This window comes from Megascapheus bottae, chromosome 17 (assembly GCF_031878675.1).
Source record: "Megascapheus bottae isolate mThoBot1 chromosome 17, mThoBot2.hap1, whole genome shotgun sequence".
Taxonomy (NCBI): Eukaryota; Metazoa; Chordata; class Mammalia; order Rodentia; family Geomyidae; genus Megascapheus; species Megascapheus bottae.
The window spans coordinates 24,312,135-24,334,831 of NC_143525.1; the positions used below are offsets into that span (position 1 = coordinate 24,312,135).

At 48.6% G+C, this 22,697-nt stretch overlaps 1 protein-coding gene across 1 annotated transcript; it reads left to right on the forward strand.

The window, feature by feature from the left end:
* The first annotated feature begins 1,936 nt into the window (after positions 1-1,936).
* LOC150051367 (CMRF35-like molecule 8) lies at positions 1,937-14,898 on the forward strand. The gene is made up of 7 exons (XM_090351648.1): positions 1,937-2,162; positions 6,182-6,523; positions 8,104-8,236; positions 8,793-8,896; positions 12,555-12,592; positions 12,970-13,077; positions 14,310-14,898. The coding sequence occupies exons 1-7, from the start codon at positions 2,102-2,104 to the stop codon at positions 14,463-14,465; spliced, it is 942 nt and encodes a 313-aa protein (XP_090207774.1). The 5' UTR covers positions 1,937-2,101; the 3' UTR covers positions 14,466-14,898.
* The last annotated feature ends 7,799 nt before the right edge of the window (positions 14,899-22,697 follow it).

Consider the following 22,697-nt stretch of genomic DNA (forward strand, 5'->3'; position numbering starts at 1 on the left):
TGTTCCTGCACCCCTGTGTGTCTACTTCAGCTTCAGTAATGGTAGATGGTTTAATACTGATGAACCCCTTGAGGATCTCCTGTGCCTGCTTCCTCCCCTCTGCAGACAGAGCCAGCCCTGAGCCCCATGATCTTCATTCTGCTTGCTGAAGGGTTTCTTGTTGTTGTTGTTTTTCCAGTCCTGGGGCTTGAACTCAGGGCCTGGGCACAATCCTTGAGCTTTCTCAAGGCTAGCACTCTACCACTTGAGCCACAGCACCACTTCTGGCTTTTTCTGTATCTGTGGTACTGAGGAATCAAACTCAGGGCTTTGTGCATGCTAGGCCAGAGCTCTTCCACTAGGCCACACTACCATCCCTACCTCCAATCCTTATACCTGCAACTAACCAACTTTCTTTCTTTCTCCTTCCTTCTGACTCCTTTCTCCTTTCTCCCTCCCTTCCTTCCTTTGTTCCTTCTTTCCTCCCTTCCTCCTTTCCTTCCTTTCTTTTTTTCTTTTGGGCCAGTCCTAGAGCTTGAATTCAGGACACACGTGCTGTTCTTGAGGGTTTTTTTTGGCTCACGGTTAGCATGCTACCACTTGAGCCATAAATCTATCTCCAGCTTTTTGATGGCTGATTGGAAACAATCATGTCATTGATTTTCCTGCCCAGGCTAATTTCAAAACACAATTCCCACATCTCAGGCTCCCACGTAGCTAGGATTACAAGCATGAACCATCAGCTCCCAGCTTAGTATACATTTTTAAAATTAATTAATTTGGAACCGGCAGTTTGGCCTAGTGGTAGAGTGCTTGCCTAGCATGCACGAAGGCCTGGGCTCAATTCCTGGTACCTTGAGAAAGGTTCAAAGACAGTGCTCAGGCCCTGAGTTCGAGCCCCAAAACTGGCAAACAAAATTTTTTTAATTTATTTTTTTATTACCAAGATACTGTTTTGTTTTTGTTTTTGCCAGTCCTGGGACTTGAACTCAGGGCCTGAGCACTGTCCTTGGGCTTTCTTCAGACTAGAGCACTACTACTTGAGACATAGCATCACTTCCCAGTTTTTTTCTATATATGTGGTACCAAAGACTCAAACCTGGATCTTCATGCACGCTAGGCAAGCACTCTACCACTAGACTAGGCCAAACTCCCAGCCCAATATACTTGATTTATTGAACTAGATCCCCACACTAAACCTGACTCATTTTGCCATTATACAATCTACAAATAATTGCCCAGCACCTGAGGTCTATGCTTCCACAGCATGTGGGAAAAATCAAATAAATGTTCTTGGAAAACAAGGGATGCAGTGGCGGTGAGACTGAGACTGGTAGAGTGAGAATGTGCTTACACTAGCAAACACAAGGTCCTGAGTTCAAACTCCAGCACCACTAACACCACCACACACACACACACACACACACACACACACACACACACACAAAGGGAAAAGCAAATGAAGTAAAACAAAAGAATTCCATAGGAAAGATATATTCAAATAGTTTCCATTGGAACACAGGTAAGTATGATCCCATCCCCTGGCCTTCCATCATTTCTGCATCTGTGCAAAGACATTGCAAAGTTAGCAGTGATTAAGTCAAGTGGCTCCCCAAATCTTTCAAGCTACCCTTGGGCCTCCCAGCCATGCCTTGGTACCAGCAGCAGCACAGGCTGCTAAGTGAGCAGAGCCATGGCTCTGCTCGTTCCTCTCACCCTGTTGCCACACCAACCACTGGTAAAGCTGGGTACGAACCAGAAGGAAATCTAGCCTTCCTGCTCTGAGTGTATCTTGACCATAGTGAGCAAGACCTGTGAGCTTCAGAGGGAGAGGGAGGAAACCCCCAGAAGGGTGTGTTCTCAGCACTGGGGCTTTGCTGGTTCCTGCTCACCACTCTGTGGTCAACTCCCACCCTGGGGTTGTCTCTTACGGACCCCAAGCGGCCTGGCCCACTCAGCTTCCTCCATTTTCTCATGAGCCTCAGAAACAGAGCCAAAAGGAGCCTACAAGGAAGAAGCAAGAAGAAAAGCAGAAGTCGGAGGCCTGGAGATTAGCCCACCCCCAAAGAGGCCCCGGCTCCACCAGTGGCTTGGTGTGGATTCAGGTGGCTCAGGGAGAAAAATGAGCCAATGGGCCCTGGCTGTGTGGCTGTCTTTGACTCTGCTGCTTTTCTGTCTCCCAGGTGAGGGGTCTTTTTCCTGGGCCAGGGGACTGGGAGATGGAGGGAGGGCAGGAAGGAGAGAGAGAGAGAGAGGGAGGGAGGGATGAGGCTGTGGGGAGGTGTCACGTGAGACACTCAAGCCTGGACTCCTCTGTCCACACACAGTGGTGCTCTGTGTCCACTATATGAGAGGGACTGGCTGAAGGGCCTCACCCCAGAGAGGGAAGGGGACAGGGTCCCCCTGGCTTTAGTTGCACCCCCTATTGGGGGCAGGGCAGAGTGGGGGCAGTGGAGAGGCATGGGGGAGGGGAAGGTGTCTGGCCACCTGGGTGGAGAGTGGCCAAGTGCAGACACCTGAGCATTGTGTGTCTGGAGAAGGTGCCTCTGGGTCACCAGGTTTGGGTGTGAGAGGAAGGGTGGGGACTGGGGAAAGAAGGTCAAAGTCTCTGCTAGGCAGGTCCAGCCGGGGTGGCTGCACAATTGGAGTCCTGTGTGGAGGACAAGAGGTCAGCTGTCCCCACAAAGGGGAGATGGGGCTGGGGGAGAGGATCTGCAGGAAGACAGAGGGTGGAGGTTTCCCACCAAGGAAAAGTCTCCTCCCTCAGAGTGGTCTCCTGGTCCTCCTTACCACAGGCCCTCAAACAGTCCTGCTGTCTTCTTGGACTAAATGCTAGAATTTCTTTGTTTTAGTGCTAGGAATAGCATTCCTCCTCATACCCTCCATTCATGTGTGTGTGTGGGGGGGGGAGCTTCCTTGCAATAGAACTGTAACCTGAATGCAGAGATTCTTGCTCTTGTTTGGCTCTCTTTTGCTCAAGGTTCTACCACTTTTTTTTTTTTTTTTTTTTTTTTTTTTTTGCCAGTCCTGGGCTTGAGCTCAGGGCCTGAGCCCTGTCCTTGGACTTTCTCAAGGCTAGAGCTCTACCATTTGAGCCTCAGCACCACTTCCGGCTTTTTTCTATGTATGTGGTACCAAGGAATCGAACCCCGGTCTTCATGCATGCTAGGCAAGCACTTTAACCACTAGGCCAAACTCCCGGCCCCGGTTCTACCACTTTTATCATAGCTCTGTTTCAGGCTTTTTGGTGGGATAAAAGTCTCACAGACATTGCTGCCTAGGTAGGTTTCAAATCTCAGTCCTCAGATCTCAGCCTCTTGAGTAGCTAGGATTACAGGTATAAGCCACCAGTGCCTAGAAGTCAAAGTTATTGAGACCTCATCTCCATCAGTGAAAAGCCGAGTATGGTTATGTTCTGTCACCCCAGGGGAAGTATAAATAGGAGAATCACTGGATGACTGGGGCACAAATGCAAGACCTTATATCAACAATCACCAAATCAGCAGGGATGGGATGGAAAAACTGGGAGAGAGCAAAGGAAGGGGTGATATTGTCCAAGAAGAAATGTACTCATTACCTGATTTACATAACTGAAACAACTCTGCACATCACCTTCATAATACCAAAGAGGGCTGTAGTTGTGGTTTAAGTGGTAGAGTACCTGACCTGTCTAGCAAGTGAAAGACTCTGAGTTACCAACCTGTTTCAGGTTAGTAAGAGTAAAGAATTCCAACCCTGGATAAAGGGAAGATGTCAGGAGGACCCCCCATCACTGACGACAAGGCCTAGTGAGTGTTGTATGCTGGGAAACAGAGGGACACCCAATAAGCAGTTCAAGTAGCTAGGAGTTTTAATCAGCACAGTGGTAACTACACCCACTAGGAGAATGCAGTGCTGGCCTTTTGTCCAGTAGGGTTTTTAAAGGCAGAACCCAGGTGTAGAGGGTGTTTACATGCAAGAAAGCAAGCAAGCAAACAAAGTTACAGAAGCAAAAATTAGTGGTTAATGATCCCAATTACAATTCAAATATATGTCATAAATCATTAAGCAGGGGCCGGGAATTTGGCCTAGCGGTAGAGTCCTTGCCAAGCATGCACTAAGACCTGGGTTTGATTCCTGGGTTCCACATACATAGAAAAAAAAAAGCCAGCAATGGTGCAGTTACTCAAGTGGTAGAGCTCTAGCCTTGAGAAAGTCCAAGGACAGTGCTCAGGCCCAGAGCCTAAGACCAGGAGTGGCAAAAATAAATAAAATAAAATAATTAAGCAAATAATTTTGATAATCATTATCGATCATCAAGCAGAACAAGGTTTACACTCCAGGCTGTCCAATTTTCGATTATTTGTGAAAATTCCTGGTGACAAGCTAAAGGTAGTTATGCTCAATTTCCTTCATTCTTTTTTTTTACGATTTTCAATTCCTGCTATTCCCAGTTTTTGCCCAGGCTGTAATTTCAACAGGGCTTTCTGGGGGCTTTTACATTTCCTGATCCTGCCTGCAAGCAGGCAGGTTTACAGAAGTGAAACTTGCAGTTAACTTGATCAGGAGCAATTTTCATAGGCAATTTTCATAAGCAAGAGCATGTTGGAGCCGTTAGAGGCAGAGGGCACCTCTGCAGCTGTTTCTGGACAACAAAGGTACCACATGGGTCAGGGGGTGTCAACAATTGTGATCTGACCTGGGCAGACAGCGCTCTGCTGATACTGCTGGAGGCTCGAGGGACTGGCAGTTTCAGGAGCCGGAGGTAGGGCTAGCACGGGTTACATCATTTAATTCGGGGAGAGGGCTGAGAGTCTTGAAAATGACATGTAACACTAGGTTCTTATATTCTGTGAAAACTATCTGTAAAACTGCATTCTTACAGCAAGGGTCCCAGGAAGACAGACACACAGCCATGCCTCAGCCAAGGTCAGCTGCAAACTCCCTGATTGGGGGCAGTATCAGCTTCCTGTCCTCACCCTCCCAGCTTTGTGTCTGAGAACTGTATGGGAAAAATGGAAGATAACATTGGCAACCAAAAAGGAGCATAAGGAGGGTGCCAGTGGCTCACACCTGTAACCCTAGCTACTCAGGAGACTGAGATCTGAGGATCTGGGTTCAAAACCAGCCTGGGTATGAAAGTCTGTGACACTTTTTTTTTTTGTGAGTCATAGTTCTTCAGCTCCAGGATACTGCCCTACCCCTGGGCCTGGGCACTGTCCCTTAGATCTTTAGCCCAAAGCTACTGCCCTACTTGAGCCAAGCCCCACTTCCCATTTCCTAGAGGTTAATTGGAGATAAGCATCTCAGGTCCTTTTGTACCCAAGCTGGCTTTGAACCTTGATCCTCAAATCTCAATTTCCTGAATAGCTACGATTACAGGCATGAGCCACTGGACTTGGCCAGTCTGAGAGACTCTTATCACAAATTAATCTCTAGAAAATCAGAAGTGGTGCTGTGGCTCAAGTGGTAGAGCGCTAGCCTTGAGCTGAAGAGCTCAGGAATAGCACCCAGGACCAGAGGTCAAGCCCTAAGACCAAAACAAAACAAAACAAAAAGAGCTTAAGCTGGGGCTGGTGCCTCATAGCTATTCGGGAGGATGAGATCTGAGGATTGTGGTTCAAATCCCCCCCAAGCATGAAAGTCCATGAGACTCTTATCTCCAATTAACCACCAGAAAACTGGAAGTGAAGCTGTGGCTCAAGTGGCAGAGCATGTGCCTTAAACAAAAGAGGCCATGGACAGCACCTAGGCCCTGAGTTCAAGCCCTAGAAATAGCACAGAAAGAAAGAAAGTGGGGAAGATGAGATGGAGGGAGGGCGGGATGAAGGAAGGAAAGAAAGAAAGAAGGAAGATCCTGCCTGAAAATTAAGTTCATTAGGTCTGGGCCAGCTAGATGAAGGAATTTTATTATCGCTCATCGCTTGCAATCATAACTGTTTTGAGCTACACCTTAATCATTGTATGGATTGCTCTTGTCTAAAAAGGCCATCCTTCTGGCATTTGGCTCTCTTTCCCCCAGGAGGGCCAGGGGGCAGATGGTGGCTGTTTTGAGAGGGGCTGGCATGTTGGAAAGCAGGGCAGGGAGGCTGGGACTAAGGCTGAAAGAAGGTCCTGCTGAGTCAAACTCCTAGGGTGGTGGGATAGTAAATGGGTGATCTGGCTTGGAACCCCTGGCCCTGCCCTTCTGTGAGGGCCCAGAATTGGGGCTTGTGTTTTCCAGGCTGCTGTCTCCTGAGAGGCCCCAGAAGTGTGAAGGGCACCGAGGGGGAAACCCTGAGCCTGCAGTTCCAGTATGAGGAGAAATACAAGACATATAGCAAATACTGGTGCAGAAGATCCAAAGTGCTACGACTGTGTGAGAATGCTCTGAAGACCAAAGACTCAGAGACAGAAGTGAGCACAGGCCGAGCATCCATCAGCGACCATCCTGAGAACCTCACCTTCACTGTGACCTTGAAGGACCTCTTGATGGAGGATGCGGGCTCCTACTGGTGTGGGATTCATATACCCTGGACTGAAGGACTGGATGATTCCTTGCTGGTTGAGGTGTCTGTGTTTTCATGTAAGCGCTCTTCATCCCAGCACAGAAGCTGCCAAAGAGACTCAGGTGTGAGAAGATGGGGGGAGTCAGATCAGGGCTGGGATCCCCATTCTGTGTGTGTGTGTGTGTGTGTGTGTGTGTGTGTGTGTGTGTGTGTGTGTGTGTGTGTACAGATACAGTGCAGCACCCATGTGGTACCAAACCCTCTCTAGAGTTTGCCTGACAATCTCAGGCCTGAACTCCTCCTGGTGACAGCAGAGGCACTGGTCCTGAGACACTGGTCCATCACTGCCTTCCAGTCCTGATGAGCGCCTTGTCCTTCCTGGATGGGGCAGGGAGGAGCACAATGTGTCTCACACACACACACACACACACACACACACACACACACACACACACACACACCTGCCTCCCCCTTCATGTGGGAACACACACTGGGACATCTATCCCCTTTATGAAAAGCTGTGTGACCCTGCCCTGTTTGGAAACCACTGCTGTGGGGATTCTGAGGCCATAGCTACTGTCAAGTGCCTCCCCTCAGGCACAGGGACCAATGGGGAAGATTAGACAATGGGCTCTCAGCTGTTAAGCACTGCAGGACTCCATGTCTGCAACTAAATCTTCCTCCATTCTCCATTCCCTGGCAGGGAATGAATCCAGTGTAACCTCTCTAAGGGTCCAGGTTGGGCTTGGGGCTGTAACTCTGTTCCTCAGAGTTCCTCCTTTTCCTCCCACCCTGGGAGTTTATACCAAAGAGTGAGGAACTAAAGCCCCAGCACTGTCGCTGGGTCTCTGAAGGGCAAACCTGCTGACTCTGTCCACAGGCTCCAGTAGTTGTTTTTCTAGAATGTTCTTCCTGGCCACTTCCTCTGGAGGGAGGTATCTGTGGTGTGCCAGAGGCCTAGGCCTGGCTGACACTGGGACTGTCATTCACTGTGGGCGCACTGACCATCCAGGCTCTCTTCTGAAGCCTAGTTGAACCATATGCCTGACCCCAGGGACCAATTTTTCTGGGTCAGGTTCTACACATTAGACACAGTGGTATTTGTTCCTAGGAAGAATGGAGGAGAAGAAAAAGAAAGGCACGCTGTGACTAGATGAGACTTGACAGTCTCCCTGCCCCTCCTCTCCCCTTCTCTCTACTCTTTGTCTAGTACTGGGGCTAGAACTCGGGGCCTTGCACTGTGACTTGGCTTTTTTCACTCAGGCCTGGCACTTTCCCACTTGAGCCACAGTTCCAAGAAGGATAGGAGTCTCTTGGATTATCCTTCTGGGGTGGCTTTGCACCTCCATCCTCAGGTCTCGGCCTCGTGAGTAACCAGGAGGGAGGGATGAGCCTTGCCCGCAGTGTCTTTTCGAGATGCTTGAGTGTCCTGTCTGGAAAGGCAGTGCTCCTGTCTGAAAGTGCCACAGTGTGCCTTTAGACAGGGCAAGGAAGGGCAGCTGGTCAGCCCTAGGTGTGTGCAGGGGTTGAGAGCACATAGGACACCTGTCTAGCATTTGGGGTGACTTGGCTGTGTGAGTCGAGGCTGTTGAAGCCTAGTGACTACTGAGACTGAGTGTGGGGTTCCTGAATCTGCTTCTGCTTCACCTGACGACAGCATCCAGCTCCAAGAACTTTAGGAGCACCCTGGAGCTGCCCACCCAGGGGCCACCCACCTCGCAGCCTCCACCAGAGTACACCTGGTCCAGCACCACAAGGGATGCCACTTTGGGTCCAAGCCCACAGTCTGGGTAAGAGCCAGCCTTTAGATCTTCTGTGGACTGTGATTGGTTGAATCCCTGACCACATGACTGATTTATCTTGACTTTTCCCTGGCCAGAGCCCAGGTCCCATGTCTGGTCCTCTCTGTCATCTCATCACTTAGTGTCACTCAGGGGTGACCCACAGGCAAAGGCACTCCTGGACTGGAGATTTTCCAAGAATTTAGGGCCTTCCTCTCAGGACTTGGGACAGAGACCAGTTGCCTAGCTCACTGCTCTACACCCTTAAGGCCTCCTCCCAATCCTGAGTCCCAAGGTAGATGTCAGAGAAGGCAAAATTCAGGCCTCCAATATTCCACTTCCAGAGTTTCCCCTGCAGGTACCCAGGAGAGGCAGGGGTCAGCCTCTGGGTGTTCTCTGGTGTTTAAACACCCAACCTTATGCATCTATTTAAAAGCTCACAGGAGGGCCAGGATGTAACTCAGTAGTAGAGTGCAAGCCTGGCATGCGCAAGGCCCCTGCTTCTGGCTCCAGCACCACCAACAAAGCTGAAAGTCAGGGAGACTGGTGTCTTCACCCCCCACAGCTCCCCCAGGCACCTCCTGCTGCTCTCCTTGCTGATGCTCCTGCTGCTTCTGTTGGTGGGGGCCTTGATGCTGGCCTGGAGGATGCTTCAGAGGCGGGTCAAAGGTGAGTTTGCTCCTGTTCCCATTTTTCCACAGAGGCACAGACTTATCACTGGGTCTTCTTCAGTGAATACAGATCTCAGACCACCCAGGCCACACAGCGTAGTGGGGGTTCCCGAGCAGGTCTCCCAGCAGGAAGGTGGAGGCCTAGAGGAGCCATGGTTGCCTGGGGAAATGCAGGTGGCTGACTCCTGGACAGCTCTTTCTGGCTAAAGCTTTTACATGACCCCCACACTCCCAAGATGCTGCTCTGTAGGGCAGTCAGGAGGCTGAGATCTGAGGATTAAGGTCAAAGCCAGCCCAGGCACAAAAGGACCTGAGACTCTTCTCTCCAATTAACCTCTAGAAAATGGGAAGTGGGACTTGACTCAAGGACCGTGGTAGCCTTGAGCTGAAGAACTCAGGGACAGCGCCCAGGTTCAGAGTTGAAGCCCCATGACCCCCCCCCCCAAAACAAAACAAAACAAAACAACAACAACAACAAAACCAGGGTCTCATGGACTTTCTTGCCCTGGCTGGTTTCAGATCAACCTTCTCAGATCTCAGCCTTCTGAGTAGCCAGGATTACAGATGTGAGTCACCAGCATTTGGCTCCATGTGGTCTTTCCAAACTCATTCTCATCCACGAAATGCACCCTAGAAGATAACCTCCCCCCTCTCTTGTGTCAGTCTTGGGACTGGAACTAAGGGCCTGGGATCTATCCCCCACACAAAGCTAGTACTCTATTACTTGATGCACAACTTCACTTTTTTTTTTTTTGTAGTTAATTGGAGATAAGATTCTCACAGACTTTCCTGCCCCAGCTGGCTTTGAGCCATGATCCCCAAATCTCAGCCTCCTCAGTAGTTAGGATTACAGGCATGAGCTACTGGCACCTGGCTTAGCCCCTTCTTACAATTGCTTGTAACCCGGCCTCAGTTTTCTCCTTCTGTATTTGGTTTAAGGTGGGAGTGCCATCCCTACACTCTCCTTGGCTCATCCCTTCTGAAATCTAAGGGCTGCCATCCGATTCCCTCCCCCAAGGATCTTCCCTGAATGTGGCCAGGGACCTGTGGCTTCTCCTGGGTGTGTTTTCAATAGCTTGGCTGTCATTATCACTTCCCTGGCAAACCTGTGTGTACTCCTGCGGGTCCCAGCCAGGACTCTGGAAAGTTTGAAGGCAATATCTGCTGATCAGGGTTCTGTTTAATAGCTCCATACAAGCAGTACACTGATGGTTCATGCTTGTAATCCTAGCTACTCAGAAACTGAGATCTGAGGTTCATAGTTCAAAGCCATCCCAGGGAAGGCAAGTCTATGAGACTCTTCTCCAACTAACCTCCAAAAAGCTGGAAGGGGAGCTGAGGCTCAAGTGGTAGAGCTGTAGCCTTGAGCAAAAATATCTAAGGGATGGGGCCGGGAGTTTGGCCTAGTGGTTAAAGTGCTTGCCTAGCATTCACGAAGACCGGGGTTCGATTCCTTGGTACCACATACATACAAAAAAGCCGGAAGTGGTGCTGAGGCTCAAGTGGTAGAGCTCTAGCCATGAGAAAGTCCAAGGACAGTGCTCAGGACCTGAGCTCAAGCCCAGGACTGGCAATAAATAAATAAATAAATAAATAAATAAATAAATAAATAAATAAATATTTAAAAAAAAATCTAAGGGGCAGCACCCTGGGCTTGAGTTCAAGCGCCTGTTATTGTGTGTGCATGACTCTGTGTACCAGCATTCTCACGCACCTAGCCCCACACCAGAACATGCTAGGTAAGTACAGAAACAGGATTGGTGGAGACATAGCTTCCTTGTAATTGGCAGGCGATTCTCAGTCATTTCCAGGGGAACCTCAGCCTTTCTCCTTGGGTTGAGCCTTTGCTTGGAGATTTGAGGAGCTGGGGGACTGTCCAGCAAAACAGGGGGATTCTTAGCTCAGCCCTTTAGATTCTTATACCCCAATTCAATGTAAGATTTCCAGGTAGAGACACGGGGCAAAACAGATTTACTCAGCAAGGAAAGCAAAAAAAGAACAGCTGTATTTCGGGGCTGCCTTGCAAGTGCAAGGCTCTGAGTTCAATCCCCAGAACTGTCCCTAAACAAAGCAAAACAAAAACCAGCATGCTTGCTAGGCAAGACACTGGATGTGTCGACAGAGGTGCAGGCAGATGGAGTTGGTACACTGAGCATTCTAACATTAGGGGGTATTCCCTGCTGGATAAAATGGCCAAGGGTGACTGGCCAATCATAATCTCAGCTCTGGTTCTGCCAGAGATCCAGAGAAGTTGTTATGACTGCCAACACTGAAAGCAATCTGATCCCCAAAGATGATCACTCCTGATCTGGGGTTCAATCTCCTCATCAGAGGTGCTACCTTCATTTGAGACAGTGCTCTGTTGTTCTTTGAGGGTGCTTTTGTTATGAAGATGTTAGCTATCTGTCATGACATGCCCAGAATCCAGTAACAAGAGGACAGAAACACAGACAGAAATGGGGGCAGCCATGTTAGAATTTTTATCCTGCTTTTAGTTTATTTGTAGACTGCAAGGTATTTTTGTTCTCTTGTTTTTGTTGTGCCAGTATTGGTGCTTGAATTCAGAGCATGGGCGCTGTCCATTAACTTCAAGACTGGTGTTCTACCACTTGAGCCACAATTCTACTTCCAGTTTTTTGGTGGTTGATTGGATATTTGAGTTTCGTGGGCTTTCTTGCTTGCGCTGGCTTTGAACTACAATCCTCAGATCTCAGGATCACAGGTGTGAGTCACCAGCACCCACCTTCTTCATACAGTTTGTTAAGGATCAGTTATAAAGGATTCTCAGGGTAATTGACCTTATTTTACTATTTTATTTCACTGAGACAAGGCCATGCTCACCCCTGGAGACTCTCAGGGCTGAAAGATCAGCTTTAACATGCCAGGCACTGGCGTGGAAGGAGAATCACTTCCTCTTTCCATCTGCCTGGCCCTGCTGTGTGTCCTCTGAAGCCTTCTTCATGAGCTTTAGCCCTCACGTGCACATGGGCCCTGCTGGCATATGGGATTTCACAAGCCTCGGCTCCAGGGGATCCAGGGGACCTTGGGTACCCTTTCACCTAGAAAGGCTCTTGATCCTCCTCAAGTAATATCTGTGTGTGTGTGTGTGTGTGTGTGTGTGTGCACATGTATGCACACACACACACACACACACACACACACACGCTGGTTCTGGGGTTTGAACTCAGGGCTTCATGCTCTCACTTGGCTTTTTTTTCTTTTTTTTGCTCAAGGCTAGCTCTGTGTCTCTTTGATCCACAGCCCCACTTCCAGTTTTCTGGTGGTTAATTGAAGATAAGAATCTCAGGGACTTTCCTGCCTGGGCTGGCTTTGAACTGTGATCCTCAGAACTCAGCCTTCTGAGTAGTTAGGATCACAGGCGTGAGCCACTGGCACCCAGCCATACTTTCTCTTTTAAACAAATAATTTTATACTTCATATAGTATACTATTTCCCCTGTTAGTAATGTTCCAGAAACTGCAGCTGAGGTCTTCAGAGAAGATATTTGCTGAGAGAGAGACAGAGAGAGAGAGACAGAGAGAGAGAGAGAAAGCAGGAGGGGAAAGAGGGAGAAAGAGAGAAAGAACACATAGGGCTTTTTCTCTGCCTGTGTTTCCGTGTTCTGGTATCCACCTCCCTCTTCTCTTGTTTCTTAGCTGGTAAACCTCCAGAGCTGTCTCAGAACCTCAGCCAGGTAAGGGGGCTGCAATAGGGAGGGGTGCCTGAAGATGGGTGGGGCATGGTTGGACAGCCAGTGGAGGTGATGATAGATGCCCGGGATAGGAGGGCAGGCTGGGGAGGAGAGGCTTGCCAGGCCAGGGAAAAGGCTGATCACTGGGACCTGTGTAGAGTTCTGTCCCACTAAGGGGCAAGTGGAAGAGGGAGGGACTTGGGAGCTGGCCTCACCTGGGGAGCACCTGTTTCCCAGAGAGGACTGAGGGAGTGGTGGCAGGGTGGGAAGGGTGAGGCTGGCACCCAGAGCCAGAAGGGAAGGCAGGAGATGTCTGCAGAGAAGGGAGAGAGCAGGGCTGGGGCAGGGACCCCAGGACACCTTCTATCTACCCATCATAGACTGAGGAGCAGACTGAGCTCCAGTATGCCAATCTACAGCTGCAAACATGGTCCCTGCAGGAAAGGCCAGCGCCAGCGAGGCAGGCGGAGGTAGAATACAGCACAGTGGTGAGTGGGAGCCCGGCCCTGCCACGAGGACCGGGGCTATGGGAAGGTGCTGTGTGGGGCCTGGGAGGTGGGAATGGACAAAGGGGAGGCAGGGCCTGGTCTACACCAGCCACACAGAAGGGCCAGAGTGGAGGCTCTTAGAAGAGCTGGGGATCACTGTGGCTGGGGGTCTGGATTATAGGAATGACAGACAGCAATTATTGATGAATAGACCTACCATAGCCCCCAAGGCTAAAGGTCATGACCTTCTGTGTTGCTTCCCAGATCTCTGCTGAGGTCTACTCTGCTTCTTCGATTTCTTTTCTCTATGACCCTGTATAGTCCACATGTAGCCCACAGCGTCACTTAAAATGGGATCAAGGGATGGGGTATGAGCTGGAGGTTCAAGCAAGCCTGGAGAGAGTCACCTTCAGACATAGGGTGCGGGTGGGGGTGGCCAAGCCTCCAACCCCAGGCCTGCAAGAAGAAAAGATCTTCTTAGACCTGCTGAGGGACACCAAGCAGGCCACTGGTAGAGGCTAGGAAACTGACAATTTCTGCTCTAGAAAAATGACTCATCTCCATGTCTAATCTTGCCTGTTGGGGTTAAAAGCATGTGCTGCAAGCCCAACACCCCATTCTTATCCCCTGGGCCTGTGAGCCACTGGCTGTGGCTAGTTCCCAGATGGTCACATGTCTGAAGGCCCCATTCCTTCCTGGGGTCATTCACCTTCCAGTCCTTTGGGCCTGGCTTGGTGAGTCATGATGGGGAAGTGGATGGACACAGGGTCTTACTCTTCCACCAGGCTCCTTGGAGATAAAGCACAGCTTGTGTCCCCAGAGCCAGTGTCTAACCACAGAGCTAGAACTCCATACAGCCTTCCCTGCCAGCTGCGCTCTTCCTAGCGCACTAGGGGGTCCTCACAGCCACTTCTCAGTCCTCAGAAAGTGGACCCCATCAGAACATCGTCGGGGCACACCATCAAGGGTAGCCCCAAGGCACTTGGAGGAGCCCCACCAATGCTGTATCCCTCTCCAGGTCTCAGTTTCCTTGTAGAATGGAGCTCGAGGCCTTAGGGACACCCCTATCTCGGGCCCAGGTAGAGAGGAGATAGGCAGGCAGGAGCTCAGAGCCCAGTCCTGGGACGAGCACAAGGCAGGGATGCTGAGGTGGCTGAGATCCCCACAACGAGGCCTCCTGGGACTGCCCTCCCCTGTTCGCCACTTCCTGAAGCTGAGCTCTCTCCCTGCAGGCATTCCCCACCAAGGGAGAAGATCTTCACTACAGCTCCGTGGTGTTTAACTCACAGAAGCAGGATTCCAACACCAGGAGGCCCCAGGAGGAAGCAGAGTACAGCTTGATCCAGAAGCCTGGAAAAAACCCTAGCTCTCCCCCCCCACCCTCTTAGCCTGCTCCCCTCCCATGGCCACCACTGTCACTGTTACTATTAGCTGCTGGGCTCTCACAGACTGCTTCTCTTGTGGCATTGCTGAGGCCAACTCCCCAGGGACAGCAAGAAGTTCTTTCTCTTTTCTTTTTTTCTTCCTTCCTTCTTTTCCTTCACTTTTTACTTTTTCTTTTTTTGGTCATTCCTGGTGCTTGAACCCAGGGCCTGAGTGCTGTCCTTGTGCTTCTCTGGCTCAAGATTTAGCTCTCTACCAATTGTGCCACAGCACCACGTATAGCTTTTTCTGAGTAGTTTATTAGAAATAAGAGCCTCACAGACTTTTCTGTCTGGGCTGGCTTTGAACCACAATCCTCAGACTTCACCTCCTGAATAGCTAGGATTACAGGTGTGAGCCACTTGTACCTGGTGCCCTTTCCTCCTCCTCCTCCTCCTCCTCCTCCTCCTCCTCCTCCTCCTCCTCCTCCTCCTCCTTCTCCTCCTCCTCCTCCTCCTCCTCCTTCTTCTCTTCCTCCTCCTCCTCCTCTTCCTCATCTTCCTCCTCCTCCTCCTTCTTCTTCTTCTCTCTGTCTCTCTGTCTCTGTCTCTCTGTGTCTCTGTCTCTCTCTGTCTCTGTCTCTCCCTTCATCTTTTATTTTTGTTTGCTGATCCTGGGGTTTGAACTCAGGGCCTGGGAATTGTCCCTGAGCCTCTTTTGTGCTCAAGGCTACCACCCTATCACTTGATCCACAGAACCACTTCCAACTTCTTCTTTTTCTGAGTAGTTTATTGGAGGTAAGAGTCTCTCGGACTTTCCTGGCCAGGCTGACTTTGAACCACAGTCCTCAGATCTCAGCCTCCTAAGTAGCTAGGATTGCAGGATGAGTCACCAGTGCCTGGCTAGCTCTTTTCTCTTAGTCTCTGCTTCATTCCAGCTCAATCCACATGGCTCCAGGAAATGACAGGGATTATTGAAGCCCTGCAGATAGCCCTGTAAATCTCAGCCCACTACAAGATTCTGTGATGGCTGAGGGGGGTGGGGGTGGGGAGAGAATGAAGAGAAGAGTCCACATAGAAGGACAGGAGACCCCCAGGGGAACACTAAATGTCAGCTCCCTCACAGCAGTGTTATCTATCAAGGCCTAGGGAGATCAGCCTAGCCCATGGTGCCACAATCTTTTGGCAAGTTCCTCCGGACTCTTAGATTTATTTTTATTTTATTTTTTAATATAACAGAGAGAAATAAAGTTCAGGTCATCTTCTAAAGAGAATAAAACAGTTATTTACATGATGCCTGCTGCGTTCACCCAGCCTCAGTACAGGAAGCGCTGGCATTGATACAAGACGAGTACAGAGAAGCTTAGAGGACACAAGGGCTTGAGGACAACCTGGGAGGTGTCATCACTGCATAAGGAAGGGTTGGTCACAGCTGCTCAGTCCTCAGAGGGGAAACTCAGTGGCTTTCTTGAGTAGAGATATTAAATTGGAAGCAAATAAAAAGTCAGGTTGTCTGGGCGTGGGGGTGGCAGACAGCAGTGGCTTTAAACCTACATTTGCCACCCACTCAGCTTGCATAAGGTTTTAACTCTGTGTGTGTGTGTGTGGTGTGTGTGTGTGTGTGTGTGTGTGTGTGTGTGTGTGTGTGCATGCAGCAGTACTGAGATTTGAACTCAAGGCCTGGGAGCTGCTCCTTAGCATATTCACTCAAGGCTAATGCTCTACCACTTGAGCTATACCTTCACTTCTGGCTTGTTGCTGGTTAATGATGATACGAGTCTCATGGACTTTCCTGCCTGGCTGGCTTCCAATCTCAATCCTCAGACCTTAGCTTCTGGAGTAGCAATGATTAACAGGTATGAGCACTAGTACCTGGCCTTGTAATTCTTTATACATTTGCAGTGAGGATAAAATGTAACGAAGCAAAACATTTACACAGCAACAATCACAAATTCAAGTATTACAGAATACTACCCCCCCACCATAGAGTTCTCTGCTTGCTCCTTTTGTCCCACTCTCCAGTGCTTCCAGCAAAGCCATCCTTCCCACCTGCATGCGCACACACACACACACTCACACACATATACACACACACACACCATGCACACATCCATGCACCCACACAAAAGATAAAGAATATGTGGCATGCCAGGCATTGGTGGCTCACACTTGTAATCCTAGCTACTCAGGAGGCTGAGATTTGAGGATCTCAGGAGCAAAATGAGATAAAGAAGAAAAATGGGCCGGCTATGAATTCTCAAGGTTTAGGAAATGACCTCAAGCCAGAGTGATTGGTAGGCAGGAGGATTATGAGTTCCAGGCCGGCCTGGACTACATAGTGAACCCCTATTTCAAAACCAAGAAGAAAAAGGAAGCATGACCTCAAGCCCATGTTCCTGTTTTCACCCTTACACCTCATAGTTCACTGTGAAAATACAAGATCCAACCACTGATCGGACAACCACATGTTGTCCCCGTGCCCACATAGGGAGCTTCACATTTCCAGATCCTAAACCGGCCCACAAGCCCTCTCACTTCCATAAGTCTGCTGTCATTTCTGTGTTGCTCTTCTAGCTTTCTTGAAATGTTACGCTTTCACCCACAAACCTAGTCTGCCACCGTGCACCTGAAGCCCAGGCTGAGGGCCAACCCCGGTTTTCACATCTCCGAGAAGGACATGACATGTGGGAAGGGAAGGGCCTGAATTTGAGGCCCTCCGTTTCATGGTAGTGATGAGCAGGGTCCTTGACCCCAAATATCCTCTCTTCCTCCCTCTCTTCCCTCCATCCTTCCATCCTTCCTTCTCCCCTTTCATTCTTTCTTTCTTCTCTGTCTTCCTTCTAGTATGGAAGGAGTCTGTATGGAGTCTGCGGTGGCAACACAGTACAGAAGGAGCTTCAGAATATTACAGCAATGTCACAGGTTTCAAAAAGAAGGCCATGCACTGGGTCCAGGAGTAGAGGGACAGGCACACATTCTGCTATAGGAAGGTCACTGGGCATCAGTGTAGCCTCTTGAATTTGGCTCTCAGATGAGGAGGAGTCTCAAAAGAGAAGAATGAATGAGCCCCAAAACACCAGAAAGGTACCCTGCAAGCTCAGAGGCTGAGTGCAGGGGAGGAGAGCTGCCCCGCCCTCCCCACCCTGCAACCAGTACAGAAAAGAAGCTGAAAGTCAAGGCCAGCCCATACAACACAGGGATGACATTTAGGGGCTTAGAATTCAGAAGTGTTGGAAGTTTATTTTTAGTACTAAGAACTATAGAAGAAAATCTATTCATTGTAGAAAAGTTAGAGAAAGCTGGGTGCTGGTAATTCACACCTGTAATCCTAGCTACTCACAAGACTGCGATCTGAGGATCACAATTCAAAACCAGCCCAGAAAGAAATGTCTGTGAGACTCTTCTTATCTCCAATAAATGATTCAAGAAAAGCCACAAGTGACATTACGGCTCAAGTGGTATCGTACTAGCTTTAAGTAAAAAAAGCTCAGGGACAGTGCCCAGGCTCAGAGTTCCAAACCCAGGACCTGCAAAAGAAAAGAAAAGAAAACAACAGAAGAAAGAGAATATAGACAAATATACTATTACAATTTTTTAATTTTTAGAAAATTTTATTGTAATGGTGGTGTACAGAGGGGTTACAGTTACATAAGTCAGCTAATGTACATTTCTTTCCAGACAGTGTCACCCCTCCCTCATTTCCTCCCAGTTTTTCCCCTTCTAACTCCCAGAATATTACAAGTAGTACATGCTTATAATCCTAGCAAGATTACAATTCAAGGTCAACTGGGGCAAAACTTAAGACCCTACAATGTGCTGGTGGCTTACATCTGTAATCCTGGCTATTAAGGAGGCTGAGATCTGAGAATTACAGTTCAAAATAAGCCCTGGTGGGAAAATCCATGGGACTCTTATCTCCAATTAATCACTTGTAAACCAGATGTGATGTGGCACTGTAGCTCAATGTGGTAGAGAGCTACCTTTGAGCAAAAAAGCTCAGGGACAGCACCCAAGCCCCCAAGTTCAAGCCCCACAAGGAACAAAAGAAAAAATAGTAAGACCCCATGTTAACCAATAATCCGGGCATTGGTGGTTAGCATGTCACCCCAGCTCTGTGGGAGGCACCAGGAAGAGGATCTCCATCCCAAGTCAGGGAAAAGCAAAGGGCGGGACTCCATGAGAAAAGTAGCTAAAGTGCAAGGGCTAGAGGAATGGTTCAGATGGAAGAGCGCCTGCCTAGCAGGAGCAAGGCTCTTGGCTAATCTTTGGGTGGGATTGTTTTCGGTGGCAGCAGTCCTTGTACATATTGTTGGATGTCTTGGGGGAACCCCAACCTCTCTTGTAGCTGCCAGACGTTACCCCCATATACACACCAATTGTGACAGAATTGTCCTCAGCCATCACCAGATATGGGGCAGAAATCATCCTCCATTGGGTGTCCCTGGTCTAGAAGGTTTGTGAACTAAGTGACAGCACTGGTGTGTCTTTCTCAGTCCCTCCCTTTCCATCCTCAGGGCTGACGTCTAGTTTAATTACTTGTCCTTCTCTCAGAAACAACCCCTGCCCCTCCCCATCAACTACACCATTTTTGTTTTTTATTTTTGCCAGTCCTGAGGCCAGAATATAAGGCCTGGGAACTGTCCTCAAGCTTCTTTTGTTCAAGGCTAGTGTGCTACCACCTTAGCCACAGCTCTACTTAGGGCTTTTTCTGAGTGCTTCATTGCAGCCAAGAGTGTCAAGGGATTTTTCTAGCAAAGGCTGGCTTAGAGCAGCGATCCTCAGATCTCAGCTGCCTGAGTAGCCAGGATTTCAAGTGTGAGCCACTGGCACCTGGCTTACACCCAGTTGTTTTGTGTTTTGTTTTTTTTTTTCTGGTCCTGGGCTTGAACTCAGGGCCTGAGCACTGTCCTTGGACTTTCTCAAGGCTAGAGGTCTACCACTTGAGCCTCAGCACCACTTCCAGCTTTTTCCTATGTATGTGGTACCAAAGAATCGAACCCGGGTCTTTGTGCATGCTAGGTGAGCACTCTACCACTAGGCCAAACTCCCGGCCCTTACACCCAGTTTTTAAAATCAGTTCCTCCCCACTTACTTAGGAAGTAAACAAGCCAAGTTCCTTCTCTACAGGCCTCCTCCTCCTCCTCCTCTTTGCTCTTTCCTTCCCCCTCCCCTCTCTCTTCTTCCTTTCCTCCCCCTCCCCTTCCTCTTCCTCCTCTTTTGTCACCAAAAACAAAGGTTTGTTGGTAACCACCAAACATATATAGTGTATATCCACATAATAGAGTGTTTGAATAATAATCAAAATATTCAAAAAGGGGAAATTCTGTCATATATTAGAAGGTAGATGAACCTTAAGAGCATAAGGTTAAGCAAAGTCACAGAAAGGCAAAGTGATAAATCTTTCTACTTATGTGCAATGTTTAGCAAACTCAACACTCTTTTTTTTATTTTTTATTATAATTAATAAAAGGGTTACATGATATTTGCCAGATGGAAGGTGCATTAATTCACATACATTGATACCCTTTCACATGTCTTGGTACCCATTACCCTCCCCTCCAGAACTCAACACTCTTGTAAACAAGCAAAGTGGTGGTAGTCAAGGCTTGGTCAAGTGGAGGGCAGGAGTTGCACTCACTGGGTTTGGAGTTTGAGAAAGTTTAGAGTTTGAAAAGCTTCTAGAGGTCTGCTTCAGTATGCTATGACAAATAGCTTTGCCAAACAAGAAGATTTCATATTAAGCATTAAAAAAAATAATAACCCACTGTTAAAAGAAGAAGCCCATGATAAGAGGGCCCTCCTGGCTGTTGACACTTTGGGGGTGGGTACTGCTGGGCTTCTCCTTCCTGTGACCCCTGGCCCTTGCTTCCTCTTTGGGGACAAATTGGCCTAGTGGTAGAGTGCTTGCCTGACATGCAAGAAGACCCGGGTTCTCTTCCTCTGTACCACACACATAGAAAACAAACAAACAAACAAACAAAAAAGCCAGAAGTGGTGCTGTGGCTCAAGTGGTAGAGCTCTGGCCTTGAGAAAGCCCAGGGTCAGTGTTCAGGCCCTGAGTGTAAGCCTTGGGATGGCCAAAACACACACACACAAAATCAAAAATCCAGCCGGGTGTGGTGGCTCACACCTGTAATCTTAGCTACGCAGGAAGCTGAGATCTGAGGATCGTGGTTCAAAGCCAGCCTGGGCACTAAAAAGTCTGTGAGACTCATCTCCAATTAACCACTAGAAAACCGGAAGTGGCCCTGTGGCTCAAGGTTAGGGCAGTACCCTTGAGCTGAAGAGCTCAGGGACAACACCCAGGCCCAGGGTTAAGGAGATAGCCTTGAGCTAAGGAGCTCAGGGACAGTGCGCACGCTCAGAGTTCAAGTCCCACAACTACTACCAACAAAAATAACAACAAAAAAAATCAAAACAAAAACAAACAAACAGGGCCTGGAGTTTAGCCTAGTGGTAGAGTGCTTGCCTAGCATGCACGAAGACCCGGGTTCAATTCCTTGGTACCACATATACAGAAAAAAGCCAGAAGTGGTGCTGTGGCTTAAGTGGTAGAGCTCTAGCCTTGAGAAAGTCCAAGGACAGTGTTCAGGCCCTGAGTTCATGGCCCAGGACTGGCAAAAAAAAAAAAAAAACCCAGCATGGGTGAGTTCTGCAATGCAGGTAGTTGGAACTGTTGTGTGCTAGTCCTGTGCTGGAATTCAGGGCCTGGGTGCTGTCCCTGAGCTGTTTTGCTCCAGGACAGCCCTCTACCATTTAAGCCATAGCTCTACTTCCAGCTTTTTGGTAGTTCATTGGAGGTAAGAATCTCAGGAGACTTTCCACCCCAGGCTGACTTGGAACTGTGATCCTCCTTGGTAGCTCGAATTACAGACCCGAGCCACGGGTGACAAGCAGGAAGCTTGCTTTCCCATGAGGATGTCTGACTCACCGGACACAGAGCAACCTATGCAAGTGTTAACATTCTGTGGCGAGATTCATTTAAAAGCAATACCCATTCCCGTTTTCTCTTTTGCCACTCTTGGGGCTTAAACTCACAGCCCAAGCACTGTTTTGGGGCTTTCTCAAGGCTGTGCTCTACCCCTTGAGCCGCAGCACCACTTCCAGCTTTTTCTATGTACGTGGTTCTAAGGAATCAAATCCCAGGTTTTCGTGCATTCAAGGCAAGCACTCTACCAGTAGGCCAAATTCCAGGCCCCCAATTTTTAATTACTGATATTAATTTAAAATTTCAAATTATTATTTTGGGGGGGGATCTGAAGGAGCATATGAACTTTTATTTGATTTTAAGGTATTTGGGGATGTATAAGTAGAGGTAATAAAATTTATTGCATCTACCATTTGAGCCCTTAATACTGAATCAAGCCCTTTATTATATGTATTATTTCATTTAGTTTTAATAAGTCTTCAGAAGTGAATATTTCCATTTTATACAAATTGAGATTCAAAGCTAAGTCTGTAAGATTCATAATAATTTATTCTGGTCTTAATCTCTGTAAAAGTAGTTAATAGATTAGGCTAATGAAAAGATCAGATTTCAACCAGTTTCAAATTATTTTAAAACATTATTTGAAAGAGATGGCATTTCCCTGCCCTCCCCCAAGCAGCTCTCCAGGCTCAGCAGGGTTTGGGGGGAGGCCCTGCCCCCACTTCCTGTTGTGTGCCTCCGGAAGCCCCAATGCAGAGGAGTGGGGACACATGGGGTGCCAGGAGGAAGGAGGAGGAGGGAGCTGGGCTCTGGCTAGGCCTGAGGCCTCCTCAGCTCCACGGACTGCATTCCTGGTATTGGTAATGACACCCAATCTTATGCCCAGAATCAGCAACTCACCCCAAAAAACAAAGGAAGAAGAGCTTACCTTAATCAGAGACTCAAAGCCACCAGCCACCTAAATGCAGATTAGCTTTAAAAAAATCATATGATTTTTAAAAAATCATATTATTAGAGCCAAGTATTGGTAGCTTCCACCTGTAATCTCAGCTACCCAGGAGGCTGAGATCTGAGGACTGAAGTTTGAAGCCAGACCCAGCAGGAAAGTCCCAGAAATATTTATTTCCCTTTAAATACAAAAAAATAAAAAAAAAATAGAAGCCACAATTGAAGCTGTGATCAGTGGTAGAGTACACACACCCACACACACACACACACACACACACACACACACACACACACACGCGCGCGCGCGCGCATACTGAAAAACCACACATGGGGTGCTCAAGTGAGTAGGGGTGGGGCAGATCCACTCTATCCCTTTCTCTGCA

What these genes read in the sequence shown, in the direction of transcription:
- LOC150051367 (XM_090351648.1), top strand. Translation starts at nt 2,102, where the DNA reads ATGAGCCAATGGGCCCTGGCTGTGTGGCTGTCTTTGACTCTGCTGCTT. An exon ending in GCTTCAGAGGCGGGTCAAAG is followed by an intron (nt 8,897 to 12,554) that starts GTGAGTTTGCTC and finishes CTTGTTTCTTAG; the next exon opens with CTGGTAAACCTCCAGAGCTG. An exon ending in AGGTAGAATACAGCACAGTG is followed by an intron (nt 13,078 to 14,309) that starts GTGAGTGGGAGC and finishes CTCTCCCTGCAG; the next exon opens with GCATTCCCCACCAAGGGAGA.